At 49.4% G+C, this 25,203-nt stretch overlaps 1 protein-coding gene across 1 annotated transcript in view; it reads left to right on the top strand.

Annotated features, from left to right (window-relative positions):
• The window catches only part of LOC144160643 (band 7 protein AGAP004871-like), a 121,879-nt gene that overhangs the window by 5,413 nt on the left and 91,263 nt on the right, over positions 1 to 25,203 (top strand). Inside the window, exon 2 of the mRNA XM_077691872.1 lies at positions 19,331 to 19,437. Coding sequence (XP_077547998.1) covers positions 19,331 to 19,437 — 107 coding nt within the window. The remainder of the gene's footprint in view (positions 1 to 19,330; positions 19,438 to 25,203) is intronic.

The raw sequence follows: 25,203 nt of genomic DNA on the forward strand, positions 1-25,203 counted from the left end.
GCATAATCTGCGGTGATTACGAGCAGAACAAGCAGAGAATATTCTGGACTGCAGAAGTTCAACTTGAATATGTCTGTTCTCTCATGGACCCCGAGGCAGAGTAGTTAGTAAGTGCAATCACAGTTATATAAAATCGTAGCACAAGCCTCGTCCCTGACTGTGGTCGGATGTGAAGCGTTTAACCTATCAGGGTTGCCGTAAACCTCCCTCATTTTTCAACTCGTAGGAAACTAGCACGCTTACCACTGCTGAAGAAAATATATAATTAAAATCTGAATAACACGGAACATTCATCTGAACGTTAACGCATATCCGCTTGTTTTGATAATCGCCAAAATCGAACGTTCATCGTTGATGGACGAAACAATTTCTTATTCGCTGATTTAAGGACGCGGGATAGATTACCGGCCGCGGCGGCCGCTTTTCTGATGGAGGCGAAAAGCAAAAACGCCCGTGTGTACGAGATTTAGGCGCACGTGAAAGATCCCCAGGTGGTCGAAATTAATCCGGAGCCCTCCACTACGACGCGCCTAATCGCCTGAGTTGCGTCGGCGCGTTAAACCCTACAATCAATCAATCAATCAATAAATCAGTATTCTTTGATTTAAAGAAACTACCACTAATTGTAACCACCTTCCGGTCTCAATTTTGAACACAACCGGTACGTCTGCCTTTAATAAAATTGATATTCATTATTGCCTATGTAATCCGCATTCTTTGTTTTTGCGTTCATGTACAGTGTGTTCGGAAACGTCGTTCTTGCTGCACGCCCTTCTCTATCACCCTCGCCGAGCCTCGGAGGCACAATAATTGAGACGGAATGAAATGCAAACATGGCTAGGTTTGGAAGAGTTCTGCCCGAGTTTATGCCGGCGTGCCAAGGGTTTACAGGAGAACGAATTATTGGAGACTGCCCCATGGCCTGCATTTCCAACACTTTGCTGTTGGTGATATATATAATGATGATACTAAAAAAATTAGGAGCTAAGAGTAAATATACAGCCTCTGTCAGATTAGCGCGGTAAATGCTTAAATCTAGAAATGCTGAAACAGGCCAACGATTCATTATCACACACGTTTGGTGATTGTTACCTAAAGTAACGTAACTACACTTAGGCTGTTAACGTATAAAAAGGTATTTATGAAGTGAAAACGGAAACACCGACTAAAAGAAACGGCTAAAAACTTTAAAAACAAACAAACGAGACGTTTCGGCTTCGCTACGGAAGCCTTGTTCACGATGGGGTGAAGGGAGATTAACGGACGCTTGTTTTCTTCGGAATGTGACGTAAGCAGCGCGTGTACGACGGGGGCAGGGACCATTCATTCCGATTAGGCGGGTGACGGGTCCTCGGTATCTCCAAAGACTCCAGATAAAGCCGCCATTTGAAGTTCCTTTCTTGGCCGACGATTCTTGAATTATTCCGATTAATGTCATGGCTCGTTGCATCCACGTGCTCGGCATGAGCATTCGACGCTACTCGCTTCTTCTTCACGTCGTTTTGATGCTGCCTCAATCTCTGTTTGAATTTGCCCGATTCACCGATGTATGCGTAATCGCAATCTGCACAGGAAATCTTGTAGACCACGCCAGGAAACGATTCCCTGGGAAGCCAGTCCGTACTGCCCACGAGTGCGTGCCTCAGCTTACACGCAGGCACGTGTGCCACCTCAACGTCATAACTTCGCAGTAAGCGGGACAAGACATCCCTACACCAGGGGCGTAGGGAATGGCAGCGCGCTTTTCTTGGACGGTGATCAGCCGGTCGGAAAGGACTGGACAGGCGAACGCCGTGTGATAGCCGCTTGCTGAGAGATCGTTTCGCACACTGTAGAGGTCGGTGAAACGGTCTTCTGCTTTTGAGCAAATGCGGTTCGCACGGTTGAACAGGGAGGCAGCAACATACTTTTTGTGAGCGTCAGGATGAACGGACGGAAAGTTTAGGTATCGGCCAGGGTGCGTGTCCCTTCGGTACACGTTAAACGAAAGCGCTCCATCGTCTCGGCTGAGAGGCACGTCCAAAAATGGGAGTCTATTGTCGACCTCCTTCTCTACTGTGGATTGGATGGCCTCTTCTTGACTGATCAGGTGCGCAGTGAACGAAGTCAAAGCGCTGCGCCGAACCAAGCAAAAACAGCCGTCCACATAGCGCAGACACATTCTGGGCCTTGGACTGAAGGAAGCGTCGGTGTGGACATCCGTGAGAGCAGAAAGGTCGAAGTTGCCAAGACTGGAGAGCTGGTCAGAGTGATGGCAAGTCGAGGGAACGCGGAAGCTCGCTCAGGGCCCACGCAATGTGTGCGTCGTTTTTGACGAGTTCTGGGAGGGGCCGAGTGATCGCAGGAAATTTTAAAATGGAGTGACTGAAATAGGAGCGCAGACTGACGAATCTTCGCACATCTTTAGCTGAGGGTGGAACGGATAACTCTCGCGCGGTGTAGGTCCTGTAGGGGTTCAGCGGCAGTCCTTTGGCATCGACGAGCTGGCCAAGTATGGGGATTGGATTTCGTTTAGTGACATATGGAAGAATACAGCTGAACCCTCTCTCCGCGAAAAAAACATAAAGTCAGAAAGACCCTGAATGTGGGGCTTAAACGGTGACAAAAACTATGGGTTGATGTGAATTTTGAAAGCGGACGAGACACTAAATGGTGCGCCCCATGTTCATCACCTCATCGGGGGGTGGCTGATCATTTGTCTATGTGGGATTGTGCACTTCAGCTTCATCTGTAATTTGTGAAAAGAAAAAAATCTGACCAGCCTGGACAATGTGCTTCGCAAAGATGTGCTAGACAAAATTTTCAAACGTTACGCGGCGGCAGAACTATCACCATCAACCAGTGATAATTGATGGTGAAGCGTCGTATTTACAAGATGTTGGCACAGAACCATGCGATCTGCTTGGAAGCTGCCATGAAAGCCCGAGCTGTGGCCATGCCACCTACTGATTCATCGTTGCCGGCGTAGGTCCTCTGGGGTGTCGCGCTGGTGTCCAGTTCTACTTCCCGTAACATTGTCCCCTCGTCTGAAGGGGACCCTCCCTGTCGAGACACTATACATGAACGAGTGCAGTGAGGATTAAATGAGGTGAGAACATACGGTGAAGTCCTTGCCGCCACGGATGTCGATGATTGGCTCGCTGGAGACCGGCCCCAGAACCACCGCCATGCCCGCCGATGCCACGAAGGGTCGTCTAAAGCCCTTGGAGTCACGCCAGGGAACTGGGCAGGCGAGCGTCGTCGGCTTGCGGTCAGGTCATGTCAAATCGGCTGATTATGGGCTGGGGAATGGTCACGTCCATTGCTCGACGTTCTGGGGCGGGCCGACGCGATCCACGAGTCTTGTGGAGATCGCTTCAAAACCCGGGGCGGGGCGGAGCTGGGAGGTCAGGACGGAGGTGCACACGCGAACCTCCACTAAAACATGTTACGTGGCGGCAAGTCAAATAAGACGAGCGCACGTTGAAGGCGAAGCGTCGTATTTGCATGTTGTTGGCAGAGAGCGATGCGATTTATTTACAAGCGGCCATGAAAGCCCTAGCTGGATCCGTGCCACCTACTGTTTCATCGTCGTCGGCATGGGTCCCCTGGAGCTATGCGCCAGTGTCCACTTCTGCTCCCGATAACAATATTTACTCGCTCTATTATTATATTTGAAAAGCGGCCAATAAGACTCTACGAGTAAATAAGACCCTACGAATCTTCCCACTGTGCATCTGCGACGCCTGCCAATGTCGATCTCATGTGCGAACGACTGGAGCAACTCGTTGTCGCGGCGATGAGGCGAAACAGCTCAACACGTTCTGCTGGCTCGTCACGCCGACGCTCGTCTTCCTGACGCCGTGATGCCGTTCGCGGACGCAGCCCTACATCACCTCCCGGTGTATGCTTCTACCACAGCCGTTTCGGTGCAGACGCTCGCCACTGCCTCTTGCCATGCTCATGGACGGGAAACGGCCCGGAAGACCGCTAGCGGCGACGAGCGGGTCTGGCCACATTGAATAATGTCGCCTGTTTTACATCGTGGATCGCACCACCGGACGAGAGAGAGAGAGAGAGAGAGAGAGAGAGAGAGAGAGAGAGAGAGAGAGAGAGAGAGAGAGAGAGAGAGAGAACACGTTATTTAACCAAGGGTTAGCGCAGCTTGGGGGCTGAAGACAGTAGGGCTTCGGCGACTGTGGCTGCCCGACACGTGAGGGACTTCTGGAGATCCAGGCTTAAGCATCCCAGCGCTGCTTCCTACTGTTTGAGGGAGGTGATGAGAGGGAAGGGATCGTACTTGCAGGCCCACGTATGGTGCTATAATGTGGCCCGTTCTCCGCAGTGCTGGCAGAGTGTTGTTGGGTACAGTGAGGGGTGAATGTGATGAAGTACGGCTAAACAGGGGAGGGATTCAGTTTGAAGCTGAGGCCAAAGGCGTTCCTCTTCCACTGATAGGGATGGGTTGGCGGGAGGGTATTTGCGGCGGTAGAGGTGGTAATGTTCCGTGATTTCTCCGTACGTGAGTAAAGTATCACGGGTTGATTTGGCTCCATGAGAGGCAGTGCTGGCATCACAGGCCCGGGAGATGAGAGCTCGGGCTGCGGTGTGTGCCACTTCATTTCCTTCAATACCCGTGTGGGCAGGGAACCAAATCAATTCTACAGGATCAGTAGGTGGTTTTTGATTAAGAATTTGGTGGGCCTGAGGCGAGATCTTGCCTCTGACATAGTTTAGAACGGCCGTTTTCGAATCTGAGAATATGAATCGGGGTGTTGGCCTATGTGTTAGTGCAAGTGCTATCGCCACCTCTTCCGCCACTTGAGGGTGACGGGTTCGGATGGTGAGGGTCGTGAGTGGGGGAGAATCGGGTGAGTTGATGACTGCAGGGCAAAAGCGTCCACGTGACGATACTCCGCTGCATCAACATACAGTGTGCCTGGATCAATGGGGTATTTTGCTCTTAATGCACGGGCTCGTTGCGCCCTTCGTTGGGAATGATATTGGGGTGCATGTTCCGAGAAAGAGGTCGAATAATGATGTTCTCTCTAGTCACAGTTTCGATGAGTGATTTTATCTCGGGCTCTTGCGGGTAGCCAATGCGCAGGCTGTCTAGGAGGGCTCTACCGGCTACACTGCGCATCAGGCGGCCAAGCTTCCCCGTGCGATGTCCTTCGATTAGCTCTGTGGCCGTATTGTACGCGCCTGTGCTCTCCAGTCTGGCAGTGGAAGCTTCTGGCGGTATTTGTAGAGCGGCTCGATAAGCCTTCCCAATTAGGCAATCCACTTTTCGAATTTCCGTTTCCGTGAGGCTAAGATACGGGATCGCATTTGTAATCCTACTTATTAGGAATGCTTGTTTTAATTTTAGCCTATCTTTTTCTTTGAGGCCGTGTCGTCGTGCTACAATTTGTCTAAGAAGCCGATTATTTGGGTGCATGAGCCGATAATTTTCTGATGCACGCTGTGTTTCGTCGGTCCTGTTGTAGAGGCAGTCAAAGTATGTTTATTTGCATTACCCGTGGTACGGGTGTACCCCTCAGCTGTATCGTGATTGAGGGGTCTCATAATGCTCTAGATTTCTTGGGTGGGAGGACTAATAGTTCGGATTTGGCTGGTGAACAGTGAAGGCCAGCCAAGGCCGCGCCTTCTTCTACGGTTGTTGCTCCAACCTGTAGGGTGGCTTCAAGTTGAGCATCACTACCTCCCTTTACCCAGAGCGTGATGTCGTCCGCGTAAAGGGTGTAATGCAATTCCGGTATCTTATCTAAGGTGATTTGAATATGAGCCACTGCTAGGTTAAAGAGCAACGGGGAAATCACGGATTCCTGAGGAGTACCGCACGATGGAAGCTGTATATCGGGCAGTGTGAGAGTTCCCACCCGATTTTATTGGTAAAATTTTATTGGTAACCCCGTCTTCACCCGGGGCCGACGTTGTACGAAGTTCAAGCAACGTTTCCCGCACCTCCGCCTCAATAATGTCCTCATCCAGAGTAGGGTTGGGGGAGCCGGCATAATCGGGATGCTGGACCTGCTCACCTTCAGGGATGTTAAAGGGACACTGAAGTGATCTGTAAACAATGCGGGATTACGAGCGCAAATTGTAGTCCGGAGTCCCTAGGCCCTGTTTCGACCACTCTGAGCGCGTTTACGCAAATTTATTTAGTAGAAAAATCAATTCGAAAATGCTGTCCTCCTCCCTTTACGCTCGCCCATTTTCTGTGGCGTTTTCGTGTGACGTCAGCAGGAGAGGAGCTGGCAATTGGCTGCGCTACTGCACGGCTCGCCGCCCTTCCGCGACCGAGTCAGTCGGCCCAGCGTTTAGTCCGCCGGCCGCCGACGGGTCGTCGCAATTCTCTTGATCAGTTGAAACTAAGCCACAACACGTTTGGGAATGGAAGAATGTGCCTTTCTTTACTTCGTTAGTTTGTACACTGTATCTAGCTCCAAGTCAAGGTCGCTTCACACAAGCGCTGCACAAGCGCACATGCGACGCTTCGCTGACTGGTACGCCAGTAGGAAAATATAAGGCCTATTGAAGGGGGAGAAGAGTCAGCGAAGTCAATATAGGTACTAAGGAAATAAAATCAACTGATACTTTTACCGTACAGCGTAAAACTAGGGTGCGGGAAGCACTTTTTTGCGCTGGGCGAACAAGCACAGCGGTCAGCAGCACGACTACGCATCTGCGAACGCTTTTCCGTCTACGAAATGCAATTGCTAGACGTGAGTTATTGTGGAAACTCGGGGGACGCTTACTGCACGAGCGCAATACAACAAATAGTCACCTAAGCTGCTTGAAATACTAAAAGTAAATAAAAGTGTAAAGTGGTTACACATTATATAGCTGATATTTCCAACATCGGCATCGCCCGTCCGTAGTGAGGACTATGCTCTTGCGTTGGCTCGGTCTCGCATTGCTTGGTAGAAGCGAACGCGGGTGGCGTTCCAGTTCTTAGACTGGTTTTGTGTTTAGGGTTGATGTAAGTTGAAGGCAACGTAGTGTTGAAGGCAACCGCTGAGCGACAGGTTTGTTTCTCCTCTCAACATGGTTTTTTTAAACAAGCCTATGCGCATTGCCACGCTAAATGTCAGGGGACGTGCTGACCGTAGGCGTCAAAACCAGTTGTATCGACTCGTGACTGACGGTGACCTAGACATTGTCGCCTTGCAAGAGACCAAGGTTGAGAGCGAGGACCAGACCGACCGTATGGTACGGCCCTTCATGGCTCGCTACGATGTTTGTGTTTCTCATGCCGTCGGATTGTCTGCGGGCTGCATGCTTTTAATAAGGCGTAGTTTAGGTGCGACTCTAAAGGCTGTCACTGCGTCGGAAGCGGGCCGGTTTGTTGTGTGTGACTTTGATTTGGGTTTAAAAGAATGGCGTGTTATTTGCGTGTACGGGCCCAACAACGGTGCCGAAAGAAAGGCTTTTTTCGAGGATTTACGAACATGGTGTAACACTGAGCGGCTGTTGATTTTGTTGGGGGATTTTAACTGCGTGTGTTCTGCGCGTGATAAAAGCAGCCTGTCCAATTTCCGAGATGCAAGTACGGCGGTGCTGAACGACATTGTCACAGATTTCGCGCTGGAAGATGTAGGTGATAGCCTTGGTGGCGCTGGGACAGTACAATACACTCATTTTCAGGGCAATAGTCACGCTCGTCTGGATAGACTGTATATGTCGCTTGAGCTTCTGCCTGAGTGCGACGATTACCAAGTGTCCCCGGTGTCGTTTAGCGACCACTGTCTCGTGTCGGTATCACTTGGTAGGATCGAAAAGCGAAGAAACGCGTTCTGTTGGGGGTTGTGGAAATTTAATAACAAGTTGCTTGAGGATGAAGAATTTGTTGAGGCCGTCGTCGTATGTGGACGGGAGTATTTTTGCAGTAATGACAACGTTAACTATGCTTCTAAATGGGAACATTTTAAACAGAGGGTTAAAATGAAAGCCCTTGAAAGATCGTCTGCAATGAAATATGAGGTGAAAAGGAAAGAGGCCTGGCTGCGGAGTAGTCTGGACGTTTTTGTAAAGGAAGAATGTAAATCACCTCGCATGTTTAAAGATGATATTCTAACTCTAAAAGCGCAACTTGAAGTCATCGACAGGGAACGCTATCACGGTGCAATTGTACGGGCAAGGGCTGAACGTTTCTTGCTTGGCGAAGCGCCAACAAAAAGAGCACTTAGTTCGGAAAAAAGATACGCTCGTAGGAATGTGATAGCCGAAATTGTGTCCGATGGGGTAGTGTGCAATGACCAGAGCAATATTGAGCGGTGTTTCTGTGAGCATTATGAAAAGCTATTCGCGCGTCACATTGTCGACGTGGTTAAGGAGGAGGAGTTTAAGGAGGAGTTGATATGTTTAATGCCAAAGTTGGCTGAAGAAACCATAGAGTCTCTCGCAAGGGATATCACCGTAGAGGAGGTGAGGAGAGCCATCGACGAGCTGAACACTGGAAAGACACCGGGCCCCGATGGTTTATCCGCAGCCTTTTATAAAAAGTTTAAAGAAGACCTTAGTCCGGTGTTGTGTAGAGTGTATTTGGAGTCTTATCAGAATGGCGTGCTTCCGCCTTCATTTTTAGAGTCGCATACCATTTTCATCCCGAAATGTGAGGATGACGCTAAACTCAGAGAAATCTCTGGGTATCGCCCCATTAGCCTGACGAATGTCGACTACAAGATTTTGATGAAAATATTGGCTTCCCGCATGCAGACTGTGATCAAAGACATTGTTGGACCGCACCAAACTTGCGGAATAAAAGGGAGGTCGATTGTAACGAATGTTCACACGGCCCGGAGTGTTTTGGAATGTTGCGATAGCGTCCAGGGAACTTAGCAATGCTTCAAATTGATCTCGCAAAGGCCTTTGATCAGGTTTCGCACGAACTTCTTTTAAACATGTTAGAGCAAGTAAATGTAGGGTCTGTTATTCTTGATGGTGTGCGCATGGCGTATACAGGGTGTACAACTAAGCTCGTTGTCAACAAAACAATTGGCAAACCCACCCCAGTTCAACGGTCTGTACGCCAGGGTTGCCCGCTGTTGCCGTTGCTTTTTTGTGTCTACATTGAAGCCTTTTGTTTGAGTATTATTAAGAGTCAAAGGTTCAATGGTTTTCTACTCGAGTCATGCGAGGTGCGTGTTTTGGCGTATGCGGACGATATTGCTCTCTTTTGTGTCGATAGGAGCAGTATAAGCGTTGGTGTAAACACGCTTAAGACTTTCTGTAAGTACAGTGGCAGTGGCGTAAACTGGCAGAAATGCTTGGGTTTTTGGCATGGCTACTGGGACACTACACCGAGTGTGTTTGAGTGCATTAGCTGGCAGACGACGCCAGCGAAGTATTTGGGAGTGCCGTTGGAAAATTATGTTGATAGTGATCGTTATTGGCACAGGCAGGCTGCTGAACTGCGAGAAAAGGCCGAGAAATGGAAAGGCTCTGGCCTTTCAATGTTTGCCAGGGCCTCAGTGTGTAACGTGTTTTTTATGAGCAAACTCTGGTACGTTCTTCAGGTACTTCACTGTTCGCGTAAGAACGTACAGGCTCTGCATCGTGTGTTTGCAGTGTTTATATGGGGGTCCACGTGGGAGCAAACGAGCCGGACGAACTTGTTTCGGCGGGTGCGCGTCGGGGGTCTTTCTCTATCGCATTTGTTTTTGCGACAAGTTGTCAATCGGTTTTTGTTTCTGCGTGACGTGAATGATCCTTTCTTGCGCACTGTGTGTCAGATGAGGCTAGCTAGGGCGCTACCTGATTTTGTTGTTTCTTCTGCGTTTTTTACTTTTGCTGCACCCAGAGGATATTTTCGGGAGGTGGTACTGGCAACAAAGTTTTTACGGGCCCGCTTCACGCTTGAATACTTATCAAACGTGACGCGCAAAAGACTGTATCATGACCTTGCGGATATTGCTTTGCCTGAGCCGATGTACAGATCCATGTACCGTGCAGGGCCTGGGCAGGACGTACTTAAACGAGTAAAGAGAATGGCAGTGCCGCCATGGGTTAAAACGTTCTTTTTTAAACTTCACGTGGGCGTCCTTCCAGTAAAAACCTGGCAAAAAGAGAAACGTCTATACATTCCATGGGGGGTAGACTGTTACCCATGCAAAAAACCCGAGACGGTTGAACATGTTTTCTTGGAGTGTTGGGATGGGGTCTTCTTTTGGGATGTGCTTCAGCGCACATTAAAGAAGGACTTCCCCCTGGATGCCTACGGGATCAGGTTTCTACCCATTCAAAGCGAGGATGGGGTACCATATGACCTCGTCATGGTTCTGGCCCTGCACGGCATTTGGAAATCGCGCATGGCCATCTGCCATCGCGACATCGATGCCAAACGGTCCAAAGAGTACTTTTCTGAATCTGTTCGTCTGATTATTGAAGTGTGGAGGACTCAGCCCGAGCCTCCGGAATGGTTGCCCGTGTTTGAAACTTTAACAAACATGAAACAATTTTAGCCATTTCTCTGTTAGTCAAGTGCTGGCTAGCGTCTTTAAGAGTGTAGTGTTTTGTTTGTGTGTCAAAGTATGGCAATAAAGAAAAAAAAAGTAGCCTAGTTGTCCGGAGCGCTAGGTATGTCCCCCGGAGTGTTTTGCCAGTCTCAAGTTCGAATCCCCGCGAATACATGCCTTTTTTTTTATAAGTTCACTTTTTTGTTTTTCGCCGATGTTTTCTATACTGGGTTCACATTTTTTTGGGCTGCAACATTCATTGCTCCACGAACTAGTCCACAGAACTCGCGCAACCTGGCACTGGAGCGCTAGCGAGTTCTCGTTGGCGTGCTGTTGCCATAAGCACCGACTGCTTGCGGGAAGTGGGCACAGGCCAGAATCAACAGACCCTTGGACTGGTGCGAACACGCTTTTTACGATACAGGCATGAGTGAGGCAAGCTCCAAATATGGGGGAAAAATGCATGCATTTGAGCGTCTGCGGGGACGCGGAGGGCGTTCATGCACTGCGTAGGGCTCAGCTAATGAATGCTACGATTCCAAGCCGTCCTGGGAGGCCTATCTTATGCATTTTACAGCCGACAACATGGCAGAAGCGCGGTACTACGATTACTGTGATATTGAGAATGCCCATCCAACGATGCCATCGTATGTCAAACATGTTGTTTTACAGAACCGAAACCGAAACCGAAACTTGTTTGATTGTTAACCTTGGGCATCGTCCAATCACGGTGCCCCCTCCTCCTAACGTCACAGCTTAGTTTGTGCGGCCGCCGCAAACCGCGCATGGTAGTTTTTCTTCTTTCGCGCTTTGTAAAATAATTACCGATTAGTCAACCGTATACACGATGAAAAGTGTGCTAATTTGAGCCAGTCTACGCAGTGCAAGCAAAAACGGGAGCTTGACAAATTCACTTCAGTGTCCCTTTAAGGGTCTCTGCCGCTTCATGGATCAAGAGAGTGACTCTGGTTGCCTGTTCGGTTTTGGGGTGATTAGCGTCAAGCAAGTGCCTAAGGAGAGACCATATAAGGGCCATTGAGAGGTCCACTGTCGTACGATACGAACAGAAAATTATAGAAAAGACACTCAGGTCAAACCTATAGAAACTTATCCGTGAAGAGTGCAATGCTCCTGGGGTGAGGATATCAGAAAAATTAAACAGAAACTTGAGGCGCTTGACGATGAACGCTACCGGGGAGCCCTCGTGAGAGCGAGAGTGGACCGATTAGCCGGTGGAGAGGCCCCTACCAAGCGTGCACTGAGTTTAGAACGGGCGAACGCTCGACGTAATCATATAAGGGAGATAGAGTGGGAAGGACGGGTGACGGGTGATCAGCAAGAGATTGAACGGGCTTTTCATCACTACTACAAAGATTTGTTTGCCTACCGCAGGGCTGAGGTGGAGGCCTTTAAAACCGAGTTTATCAGTGCTTTCCCAAGGATTGATGAAGACTACAAAGAAAGTTTAAGCCAGCCTATTGCAGTTGCAGAAGTTGAATGTGCAATCGATAGTTTGAACAACGGAAAGTCACCGGGTCCAGACGGATTAACTGCAGCCTTTTACAAGGCCTTCAAAAACGATTTATCGCCACTTTTGGCAGCACTATTTAACGAGGCCTTCGAACTAAAGGCATTGCCACCCTCTTACGGAGAAGCGCACACGATACTCATACCTAAAACAGAGGACACGGATAAACTTAAACAGGTTACAGCATATCGCCCTATATCCTTGACAAATGTCGATTACAAAATTTTTATGAAGGTGTTTGCACAAAGAATTCAAACAGTCATAAAGCAGATTGTAGGGCCACACCAGACGTGTGGCATAAAAGGACGCACTATTTTTTCAAACACACACAAGGCGAGATGTGTGCTGGAATGCTGCGACGCTGCCCGAGCTCGCGTGGCTGTTCTCCAGCTTGATTTGGAAAAGGCGTTTGACTGTGTGTCCCATGAATTATTGTTGCTGATTTTAGATCATGTGAACGTTGGAACAGTCATCAAGGAGGGGGTGGCTCTGGCGTACCGGAAGTGCACCACGAGGTTAATTGTAAACAAGACGCTGGGGGCCCCCATTAGCGTGGTACGGTCGGTGCGCCAGGGCTGCCCTCTGAGCCCACTTCTTTTCTGCCTGTATATCTAAACGCTCTGCTTAAATATAATTGAAAGTGAACACATTCGCGGGTTTAAGCTATGCGAGGCAGAGGTAAAAATTTTCCCCGCATTTCCCCGAGGGGAAGAATGTGAAAGTGCGAATGCATGAGTTGAATTTGCGCGGTTCGGTAATGTTCGCGAAAGAGAGATCACACACACACACACAACTACAAAGAAAGAAAGATGCATTTATTCACAGACACCTATTTGTGTTGTCGTTGTACTTGATTGCTAGAGCGGATCTCAGCTTTGAAATTTTGTGTCAGTACTCCTTTAAGCGGGTGCATTAGCCCTTCTCACGCCCGATTCCTGGCCAATCCCCCACGTGTGTATGTGCCATGCACAGACACCTATTTGTGTTGTCGTTGTACTTGATTGCTAGAGCGGATCTCAGCTTTGAAATTTCGTGTCAGTACTCCTTTAAGCGGGTGCATTAGCCCTTCTCACGCCCGATTCCTGGCCAATCCCCCACGTGGGTATGTGCCATGTCAGCGGCCAGGCAGCGCGCGCCCTTCTCCCCCCGTTGCCAAGGAAGACGAGGAGATTCCTGGCCAATCCCCCACGTGGGTATGTGCCATGTCAGCGGCCAGGCAGCGCGCGCCCATCTCCCCCCGTTGCCAAGGAAGACGAGGAGCGCGCGCACCCGCAGCTGTTGCTATGTGGACGGACGGCGGTCACCGGAATTCAGGGTCGCTTATAAAGTGCATTCGCACTTAAAACTTCTGGCCCACGCAGACGACATTGCTCTTTTCTGTACGACCAAGGATAGTGTTACAAAAGCGGTGGACATTGTTAAACGTTTTGGGTCAATCACAGGTAGTGGGGTAAACTGGGGGAAATGTTTGGGATTCTGGCATGGGGACTGGTCGTTGACACCGGAATTTTTTGCCAACGTGAGCTGGGAAACCAGTCCCGTTAAGTATCTAGGGACGCCACTGGAGTGCTACCAGGACAGCGAACCGTATTGGCGTGCCCGAACGCAGGACATACGCGACAGGGCAGAAAAGTGGAAAGGGGTTTTTCTTTCAATGTTTGCTAAAGCGACTGTTTGTAATTTATTTTTTATTGCCAAAGTTTGGTACGTTATGCAAGTGTTGCACTGCTCGCGTTTGAATGTACAGAAAATGCATCGTGCATTTGCTGTGTTTATTTGGTCATCTACATGGGAAAGGTGCAGTAGAGATAACCTTTTTCGACGCGTCAAGGAGGGCGGTCTTGGGTTGTCGCACCTGTTTGTCCGCCAGTTGGTGAATAGGTTCCTTTTTCTTCGCGATACAAGCGATCCTTTTTTGCGAACAGTTTGCCAGGTGTGGCTGTCTCAAGCACTGCCGGAATTTGTCGTATCCAGTTTGCACATACAGGGAAGGATTTCAGGATATTTTAAAGAAGTTATCATGCCACTCAGGTTTCTGTCAACTCGTTTTTCGATGGAATATTTGAGTACAGTGTCACGTAGACAATTATATAAAGATGTTTGCGACAGTCTGTTCCCGATACCGCGATATAGAGAAATGCACAAAGAAGGCCCAGGGCAGGATGTACTGAAAAGAGTTAAGCGTATGGCTGTAAAACCGGGGGTGAAGTCCTTTTTTTTCAAACTTCATTCGGAGACACTTACTGTGCAAACATGGTTAAAAGAAAAGGGGTTAGATACACCGTGGGGTACTGACGGTACAATTTGTAAACAACCGGATAACATAGACCACGTTTTTAAACACTGCTGGATGGCGGTTCACTTTTGGGATGTTATGCAGCGAACTTTACACAAAGACTTTCCACTTACCCCGCATGGTATACGGTATTTACCTATAGAGAATAATGAAGGAGTCCCCTACGATTTAATAATGCTCCTGGGCCTTTACAGCATATGGAGGGCGCGCATGGCGTGGCTCCATGGCGACGTGGATGCCCGACCGGCCCGGCAGTTTCTGCGGGAGAGTGTCACGCAGTTCGTTGAGGGGCTGAGAGTCCAGCAGCCAGTACCAGATTGGTTGGTTTTTCTAGAGCCGTTAATTTCTCTTACGTGATGATTAAATGACAAAGACTAGCCGGAGGCACGGCTGGTATGTTAATGTCGGTGTGTGTTGCACCAAATGCAGTGTGGTTATTTTTGTGTTGTAAGTGTGTGTTGAAGACTGGTAATAAAGAAAAAAAAAGAGAGACCATGTGCGTTTCATTCCAAGCGCTCCTCGCAACCGCTCACATAGCTCTTCCCATCCTTCCGTGGCTAGTGTTTGAGCGTATAATGTTGTCTCTTTTGAGAGATTAGCGATGCGCCTTCTGAGGATTCTATTATGTTTTTGTGTCCGCCACCGTTTTCTAAGGCTCTCGAGCGCTTCCCACATGTGCTGTAACTTTGAGTGTACAGTTAGTGATGGAATTTCCGGGTCTATGACTTCTTGATGCTGCTGGACATCGGTGAGAAGCTGCCTGGTCCAGTCAGAAAGATTAGGCCGGTCCGCCTGCTGACTGGTTGCCTCCTGTCTTATCTCTCGGAGTACGTGCCAATTTGTAATGGTTGTTTGTGTGCGCTTGGGTGGCGATGGGTGTTGTAGCGTTGTGGTGAGCTGCACTATATGATGATCACTACCAAGCGTATGTTCTAACCTGTCCCATACCGTTTCCCCGACTGTGTGGGTGAGAGTGAGGTCCGGGGTTGTGTCCCGCTGTGTACTCGTTCCCACCGAAGTGGGTAGGTCCGGTGGGGTTTCTAGTGTGATGTGTTGTGTCTGGACCAGCTCCCATAGCAGCCTTCTTTTTTTGTGGCTTTGTGATACCCCCATGCTGTGTGGGACGCATTAGTCTCCAACGATGATGAGTGGTTCCCCTGAAGCTGCTTGCTTCGCTGCCATGATAAGTGATTTTAAGTTCTGAATGTGTTCCTTAGGGCTACTATAGGTATTGAAAATGTGTATACGGGCTAGGTGTTTTGGGTATAGTGTAGTAAAATCGTGGGGGATGTTAATGTCACGAAGCTGTTTGTGTAGTGCTGGTATGTTTCGCTGGACTAGAATAGCAGTTTTAAGGTTATCTTGTGTCTTAAATGTCTGATAACCAGTGGATTTCACTCGCTTTCCGGGTTCTTGCAGCGCGATGGCATCGGATGGAACCTCCGTCTTTTCTATTAGGAGTTGGAGGTCTGCCCTCTTACTGTGAAAACCGCGACAGTTCCACTGCCATACTGCGAGCTTTTTACGGGAGGTTCGCATTCGTAATGTTAAGGTATTGGGCAGCGGCGGGTTTGATCTGAGCCATAATGGCACCAATGAAATTATTCATCTGTGAGCGCATGTCCTCGATAGTGGCCTGCATGGCCGCCTGCGTGCTGAGCAGAGTCCCAGTAATATGCGTGCACTCCGCCTTTTGGTCTGCAACCGTACGCTCTAGACGCTCGAAGCGATTGTCCTGAACAGTTTCCATTGGGAGGGAGTCCTCATTTGAAGGCGTACTGGCCGCTCTCCGTTTGGGAGGGGGTGATGCTTGCCCTGTATCTGCATTTGTTGCGGAACGAAATGCAAGTTTTTCTTTCTTTAGCGCTGCGTTTTCCGCTTTAAGTGCTGCGAACTCTAAGAGAACTCTAAGCGAACTCTAAGATTGCCTGCAGTTCCCTAGCGAGACCAAAGGATGGAGATGGAGGAGGAGGAGTGGGGGATGTGGGTGATATCCCTGCAGGTGATAACGACAATGTTGATGAGTTGATGGGAGGGTTACCATGGGGGTGGTTGACCGAGCGGGAAGACTCACTGGGATTGCTCACCTGCTGCTGATAGCTCCTCTTTGAACTGCGGTCAAGCGAGTGCCTTGGACTGGGGAGTTCTTGACCTCCTGGCTTTGCTATTGTCTCTGCTGTCGTGTCTTGCCGAATGGGCTGAAGAGGTGGAAAGTCGCTTGCGTTCGGAAGTTTCTTCGAAAGGTCTTGTGCCAAAGGTCTTGTGCCTTGGCTGCCATTTGGGCGTACGTGGTGGGTCTTGGACGTGGTAGGAACCTTCGAGCGCAGTCCGCCGTGCCTGTGAGGTGGGGTCCCTCACAGACTATGCATTTCGGGGAACATGGGTGCCCATCCGGAGCATTTGTCATGCGGCAAGAGGCACAGCGGGGGGACAGTGATTGCTGCGGACAGACGTCTTTGTTTGCGATGTCCAGGACGCCAGCAGCTGGAACACGCTTCAGTTTTTCGTCTTCAAAGCTTGCAACGGTAGGTGGCCGCTCGGTACCTCACCCAGTAGGGGACGCGAGGTCCTTCAAAGAGCATGTTTGACGTTGCGAGGCGCCTGACGTATTTTCAGTTCAGGGTTGTAAGAAAGTACAGTGGGAGATTTGCTCAGCACTGTCCGTCTCCGGTGCATTAAAGATTATTCCGAGCGAGGTGTTGGAAGGTGCCGGCATATGGGTTGCCAGTTCGTATATGCGTTCTTTCACGAGCAGCTGGTTGAGTTCGACGTAGTGGGTTGCTCGCTTTTCGCAGGGTGTGCTCACCACGATGAAATTAGCCTTGCTATTATTCCGTACCTGGTCTTGGCTGTTGGCTTAGATACCGGCTTGGGTCTGTAAAGAATCCGCCAGCGCTGCTACCGGTATTGTAGCCAGGGCCAGGCCACCACGCGGGCGCATTACCACTTTGATGTCTGTCGGTGGTAGCGGTTTACTATTTGCCTGTGGGGCTTCTTCTGAGTCGAGGCTTTCCTTAGATGGATGTCTTGCGGGGTCATCGTACTTGCCTGCATCGAGGCATTGGTGTCGGCGTGGAAAGCTTGCTGCTGCCGACGTATGTGTTTCCATCCCGGCAGCAACAACTGGTCTGGAGAGATGGGCTCTCCTTCAACTTCGCTTTCCATCGCGGTGAGATTGCTGCGCGTGCCACGTTGTTACGACAAAGAGGTGCAGCTGCTGCGGCGCCCGGCCTGCGCCGAGCTCGAGTGAGGCCTAGGTTAGGCTTAGCCCTGGCGGTGGCGTGGTCGGCACTTCGAACGTCCGTTGAGGAGAACAGTTCAAGCTGAGGCACAAAACTACGATCCACAATGCTCGGGTAGATCCTAGGCACCACTGTCGACAAAGGCGGTGCGTTTCCACAAAAGAGAAAAATTTCCCGGAGCCGACGTGGAGTGCATTCGCACAGCGTGGCCCCCTAGCGGCCTTCCCCCACCACCGGACAAAAGTTTCTCGTCGACACGGGAGCGCAAGTCAGCGTCTTGCCAGCTTCACGCCATGACCGCACCTCGAGCGCAGTCTTCTACCTCCAGGCAGTGAACGGCACGCGCATTCCCGTTTTCGCGCAGCGATCCCTGACTTTGAACCTGGGTCTTCGCAGAACTTTTCGGTGGATTTTTGCGGTCGCGGATGTTCGTTCTGCCATCCTTGGTGCTGACTTTCTTATCAAACATGGCCTCCTAGTCGACGTCGAGCGACGGCGACTTTTCGACGCCGTAGCCCTAAGCGACTGAAGCCGGCATTTGTCACCGCCGCCGACATCAACGCCTCCGTGGCATGCGCTCTGTTTACGATCTATTTGCGATCTACAGTCAAACCCGGTTATAGCGAACTTCAATATGCGCCACGATTCGTTCGATATATCCAATAGTTCGATATAGCCTAACCCGCCTATAGCGAGTTTATTGTTACGAGTTCGCAATACGCGGAAATCCCCTTGCTATCGTCGCATGCAGAAACGAACAAAATAAAGTATGTCATTACCATACACAAAACAACCGATTTATTGCAAATAATAGTTACTTTCCGCCTTAACGCCTTAACTGCGTACTTCCCAAAAAAAGCGGTGATTTTTGTTTTCCCTTTCGTTCTGGCAACGTCAACTAGCACAGCATTCTTTACGCGAGACATTGTTTGCACCAGTTCGGGTCCGTGTCTTTCAATAGCGAAGAAATGTTGGTAAAGGACATCGACTGCCGAAAGCACTTCATTAAGCATCCGGCGGCTTTCACTCGCCACATCCTCGGTGCTTTCTACCAGCATTGCTGCGGACGGTTCCCGCGTCCGAGGGGCTTACAGTGACGGGAACGTCGTCGTCGACACTCGGGAAATCTTCGAAGGACAATCCTTTCGGCCCAGCATCGGAAGGTTGGCGAGCTGTCGTCTTGGTTCGGGCTCACCGACTGGGCGGGTTCCGTCGTGAGGTCCGCGCGTCGGAAACTGCTACGGAAAGTGTTGGGCGTCATTTCACTCCATACGAAGCACAATGTCTCAGTCGCGGCCTTTGCTCAGTGGTCGCGGCCAGTCAACATCTCAATCGCCGCTACGAGACCATGCATTTTGGCGGCCATTCTAGGCACGCCGAGTTCGATATATCAGATGTGAAGTTCGTTATACGCAATATGTTTCGCGTGTATTTCCGTAACTGATTTATTTTTGTTCGACATATAGCATAATTTGCTCTATCCGAGCTCGTTATAGTGGGGTTTGACTTATAAGCGGCCATGAAAGCCCTAGCTGGGTCCGTGCCACGTACTGTTCAATCTTGTCGGCGTGGGTCCCCCGGAGCTATGCGCCAGTGTCCACTTCTGCTCCCGATAACAATATTTACTCGCCCTATTATTATATTTTAAAAGCGGTAAATAAGAAAAAAATTGTACTGCGTTATATTCAAAACAGCCGCCAATGTATCAGGCTTGTACGTTTCTTGAAATGGTCAATCATTTGGGTCATTAAACACTCTGGTTAAAAAAGCGGTAAATATGTGTATCGCGGTGGATCAATTTTTTCGCCTTTTTATTTGTTTTCAGGGGCATCACAGAAAGCAAGGACAGGACTTTGTGAATTGATCCTCATTGCTCTGTCAATAGTAATCGTCGTGGTCACTTTCCCCTTCTCATTGTGCTTTTGCGTTGAGGTACGTGCTTGCTATTTTTTAATGTAGGATTTTAAGACCATGCTTTTCTGTTACGCTCTTGGGATCGACCCATTATGTTCTCGAAAGAGAATTCGAACACGTGCTTAAAGCCTTTGTAACTGACACCGTTTCAATATTTTCTAGCTTAGTGCTGAATAACAATAAGTAACTCGTGTGGTCGAGTTTTTAAGCTTGAGCCGCACACGACATGCTTAATAAGTGAAAGGAACAACCTAGGAGCTGTAACTTTTTTACTCGCACTCTCAACTTTACCAGAAAAGCCAGCAATAGTTCTAGGAAATAAACATAAAATACGAATCTTTCAAACCAAAGAAACATTTATCGGCTCTGCTAGTTCTACAACCGTTGAAATCACACCATGGTAAGGGAAAAATTATTTACGAGCCTCATTAGCAATACATCTCGAAGAGTGGATTCCTATTGCTCTGAGAACGGCTTGTTTTCGCATCGGTTCGGCTAATTCTTAGGGGACGAGTGCCACGATCCGTGCTATGGTATTGGGTGTTTTCTTGTAGCAAAGTGGCGTCGCCCGCCAATCTTATTCAGCGCTTCAAGAGCAGACCTCATTTTTAACAACAACAAAAGGAGTTCCCCACTGTGCCAAAAACAATACTCGTCCGTTCAAAAAAAAAAAAAAAAAAAGGCAGACACTGTAAGCAGCATACAAAAACTCCAATTAAGGTTGCGGAGGTTGAACCCGGGTACGCACAGTGTGGGCCCAGACTTCAATCGATCGTTCTCCGCACCCTGCCAACGCTGGAACAAAAAAAAAAAATTACGCCCACCTCCCCTCGCGGGAACCCTGGTGTGATGCGACGCTGAAGGGGGTTCCGTTGGGTGTTTCCGTTGGGTCGATTAGTCGAATTGCGTGAAACGCGTAGTGAACGTGAATTGCGTTTCGATCACATCGTTGGGTTCCACGCGAGGGGATGCGGGCGTAATTTTGAGCATAATGAGAGACGTTGTTGTCGTTGTCGTTTAGACGGAGGCTTTATTAAAGGAAGCGTCGCATCAAGCAATCGTCGGTACTGCGAGAGAACAAGCGCAAGCGCAAGCGCAAGCGCGGGCGACCGTCGACTGAGGGACCGGCAGAGCGCGGCACTCCAGCGGCCGTGCCAGCGCACCCGAAGGAGAGGAGACCGTGGAGAGAGAGAGAGAGTACTGCACATGCGCAGAGCGCGCAGCGGCGCGCGCAGCGCCGCCCACCGGCGGAGTGAGAGTGCGCTGCGCCACGCGCCCGCAGATGTTGGGCGAGAGTGTTCGCTATCGGGCAGAGGAGAGGGGGTGAGCGGCAGAGAGACGCAGCTGTGCGGACGCGGACGACAACGACGACAGACGCAGGACAGGGCCGCCGGCAAAATTAGCTCCTCTCAGCGTCGTCGTCTAAAATTGCTGTCGTTGTCTCATTGCACATACGAACTTGGGTGAATGGCCTGGCATCCGGAACTTTCAGGTGATAATGGAAAGGCTATGAATTGTAAGCGTAAACGTTAGAGAATGGTGCATGTTGCGCGATACCTGAAGGCGGCAGCCAGTATGAACGACAAGTATACATATACGCACTAGCCGCGAACAACCCTACGAATGGGGAACCTTCGTCTTGTCTCACCCTCCTTGCTGAGGTACTTGGTGTCATAAGCCGAACAGCCGGAAGCAAAGAAAGGGGCGCAGACAAGGTGTATCGGTCAGGAAGCCTGCCCAAGTAAGTGGCGCTAGAAGACGACGAAACGAAAGCGGAGAAAGACACGCGAATGCGGTGCAGCAGTGAAGAAGTCGTTGATCAGTATCACCATGTTTTTGCCTTCAAAGTGCGTAGGCAGACTCAGGGGACCTGACAATTTTATTGCTGCTGCTGTTATGCGGCACTTCGCAATATTTTTAGGTGTGCCTGTATAACGCAACAGCGAGTTTCCTAGACTGAGCGAGGTTTATCGACGATGCTCTCTGTCTGATAACAGGTTTGTGTAGACAATTGCGCCTTCAGCTAGACGCTTGCCGACCCGAAGTAGCGGCTTAAGATTCGCCGAGCTTGGATTTGTACGCAACGTCCTTCGCTGTTTTCCTAACATCCTTGGTTTTGTAGTAGTTTATTAGTAATTATTAGCAAACTATAACGAAGAAAAGAGGTGTAACGAAGAAAAGAAGAAAGAGAGAAGTTTAACGGCCGTATAAATAATTTATTGATTTATTCATTGATTGTAGGGTTTAATCAGTCTGCCCTCCTTGATTTAAAAGAATCTATCTTAAAAAAACCTAGAAGAACGCTTATTAACGCTTGGTGTTTTCCTCGACCTAAGCAAGGCATTTGATTCTATTAGTCATTCACTGCTCCTTAAAAAGCTAGCTTGTTATGGTGTTCGCGGTGTTGCCTTAAAACTTATCGCTTCATACTTAGCAAATAGAACCCAGTATGTACAGTTAGACACCCCCTCCAAAATTAAACCGGTGAAAATTCGCGTTCCCCAAGGAAGTATATTAGGCCCTCTTCTTTTTAACATATACATCAATGACATAGTAAATGTAGATTATGACACTAAATACGTTATTTATGCTGATGATACTACTCTGCTATTTAAATCCAACAAAGTGAGTACCCTAATACAAAATGCAAACTCAGTGTTAAAAAGCATCCATGAATGGTGTGTTGAAAATGGCCTGAAAATAAACACAGGCAAAACTAAAGCAGTACTATTCCATGCAATAAACAAAAACATCACAATTGAAGCAGATGTAACTTTGGCCTCCTCAAAAATTGAAATCGTGAGTTCAATGAAAACATTAGGCGTTTGGTTTGATGAACATATGACCTGGAGTCATCACGTACACTGTCTTGCTGGCAAACTTTCCCAAATCGTAGGTACACTTTTTCGTCTTTGGTACCTCCCTCGCAAAATCAAATTACTGATTTACAATGCCTTATTTTTCAGTTCACTAAGTTACTGCAACCTTGTCTGGGGTACAACATCAGCAACAAACTTAAATTGTCTCTTCCTACTTCAGAAAAAAGCAATTCGAATAATTTGCAATAAGCCGTACGATTTTCCTACAGAACAACTTTTCAGTGAGCTCAGGGTATTAAAAATTGTACAATTATTTTCTTATCGTTTGGCATTACTGTACAACAGGGAACAAAAAAACAATCTAAACTATATTTGTAATATAGCTTCTCTGGAGCGTCATAATACTTGCTACAGCACACGATCTCCTGATTTCTGGCAAATACCCCAATCAAGAACTAATTATGGAGTACAAATGCTACGCCACAGATTACCAACCTTGTTAAATTATCTTATTGATCAAAACGTAAATCCTGGATCCCAATTAAATCTACTAGAATTTTACCTTCAGCAGTGATGTATACTTCGTCTTTGATTGTATTTCTTCCTAGATATTTTTTAAGTGCGAATGCACTTCTTAAGCGAGCCTGAATCGTCCGCCGCCGTCGTCCGCATAGCAACAGCTGCGGGTGCGCGCGCTCCTCGTCTTCCCTAGCAACGGGGGGAGATGGGCGCGCGCTACTCTCCTCCTCCTCTCTCCGCTCAGTGACTGCGGGTGTTGGGCGCCTCCTCTCCACTTCGGGCGGGAGAGCTCTCGCTCGCGTAGCGGGCGCTCCGCATTCCGACGCGTGAGGGCGCTCGTGTAGCCCTCGCCGTAACGGCGGGCGCTACTCTCCTCCTCCTCTCTCCGCTCAGTTACTGCGGGTGTTGGGCGCCTCCTCTCCACTTCGGGCGGGAGAGCTCTCGCTCGCGTAGCGGGCGCTCCGCATTCCGACGCCTGAGGGCACTCGTGTAGCGGCCGCGTGGCGCGGGAGGGTATTAGTCGAGCGCGCGCCGTCGTCGAGAGCAGTCGCTGGTCCTGCATCTCGATAACGATGATGGCGGACCGGGCAACAGTACCAGCAATAACGAGTGAAATATCTTTCTTTGTAGTTGTGTGCGTGTGTGTAATCTCTCGACTACTCATTAAGATCACGATATCCACCGTAATCGCCCAATCAACAACCGTGCATTCTCACTTACACACTCTCCCCCTCGGGGAAGTGCGAGGGATTTTTTTGTAATCCTACTTCTCCCGCGTTTTTCCTGGCGCTATGTGGTGACAAAAGTGTAACTTTTTAAACTACATTATACTGGTGATTTTTGTTTGTATTTTATTTCTGTGATGACAAAGATGTCAATTTCTTTGGATTACAATGTACTGGTGGTATTTGTTTGTATATTTTTTAACTTCTCTTCTCTTTCTTCTTTTTTCTCGTCTCGCTGTCTTGCTGCCCTGTGAGTCTACCGGGCTTTTGGGCTGGTCAAGTTGCCTGCGAGCAACTTTTTCCCAAATCGTCCGTCATACTGTTTTTGTAAACTTTACGAGAAAATAAAGTCATTCATTCAATTAATTGATTGGTTGGGTTTACCGCGCCGACGCAACGCAGGCGATGAGGCGCGCCGTAGTGGAGGGCTCCGGATTAATTTTGACCGCCTGGGGATCTTTAACGCGCTCCGATATCTCGAACACACGGACGTTTTTTCTTTTCGTCTCTATCAGAAATGCGGCCACCACGGCTGGGAATTGAACCCGCGCCCTAGGGCTCAGCAGCAGAACGCCTTAGCCATTGATCCGTCGCGGCGGGTCCGTATAAATAAGGCCGGCATTTGCCCAAGGCCCAAACAATGGGCAAGCACTCTTTTTTCGTTACGAGATAATCGGACTCAGCTTTCGGGCGGGTCCGGCTGGCATACGCAACGACGTATTCCGGGTAACCGGACTTTCGCTGTGCGAGAACAGCACCGAGGCCGACACCACTGGCGTCCGTGTGCACTTCGGTAGGGCCGTTGGGGTCGTACTGGCGCAAAATAGGGGGTGATGTCAACAGCCGCCGTAAAGTAGAACAAGCCGCGTCACAGTATCACGACAACGAAGTTATTCCATTGTCACTGCCCAGTAGTCCTGTTAGTGGCGCTATGATGGAAGCGAAATTTCGGACAAACCGGTGGAAATAAGAGCAGAGACCAATGAAGTTGCGGAGGGCCTTGAGTGACGTCGGCTTGGGAAACTCCGCGACTGCCTGCAGCTTGTTCGGGTCAGGTAGAACGCCCTCTTTGGATACCACATAGCCTAAGATGGTCAATTTGCGGACCCCGAAGTTACACTTTTTCAAGTTTAGCTGTAGTCCAGCAGCCGTCAGGCAGGTCAGAATTTGTTTGAGCCGGATGAGGTGCGTCTCGAAATCTGGAGAAAAATTTACACCATCTTCCCGCGAGGGCAACCATGGGGTAGATGCGACGCATCGGGGGTTTCCGTTGCGTTTCCGTTATGTTAGCGTGTCCATTGTTGCTGTGTGTCCATATTTTACGCAGCATGTTCGAATCACCCCCGATGCGTCGCATCTACCCCATGGTTCCTCTCGCGGGAAGATGGTGTAAATTTTTATCGGGGTGGCCGGTGCTTGTTACGGCCGGTAGCGCCGACCATCGCGATAGCAGGCCTGTTAGTCTCCATTCAAATCATCGGTGGTCATCGGAGGATGTCATCGGCAGAGCGGCGACGGAACGACTGAGCGGAGCGGCGCATTTACCGCGTTTATATGCAGCGGAATGAAAGAGAGCAACGCATAGCAGCGCATGCGCATGTGTTAACCGAGCGCAAGGTGCGCGATAACCCGCACCCACGCACAGCTGGCACGGCGATGGAGCGAGCGCCGGCGAGCGCTAACACGCAGATGGCGCTGCGGTTAGAGCGGCGCTAGCGCGC

The sequence above is a fragment of the Haemaphysalis longicornis genome, unplaced genomic scaffold, assembly GCF_048455015.1.
Source record: "Haemaphysalis longicornis isolate Haplotype H1 unplaced genomic scaffold, Haemaphysalis longicornis Haplotype H1 scaffold_11, whole genome shotgun sequence".
Taxonomy (NCBI): Eukaryota; Metazoa; Arthropoda; class Arachnida; order Ixodida; family Ixodidae; genus Haemaphysalis; species Haemaphysalis longicornis.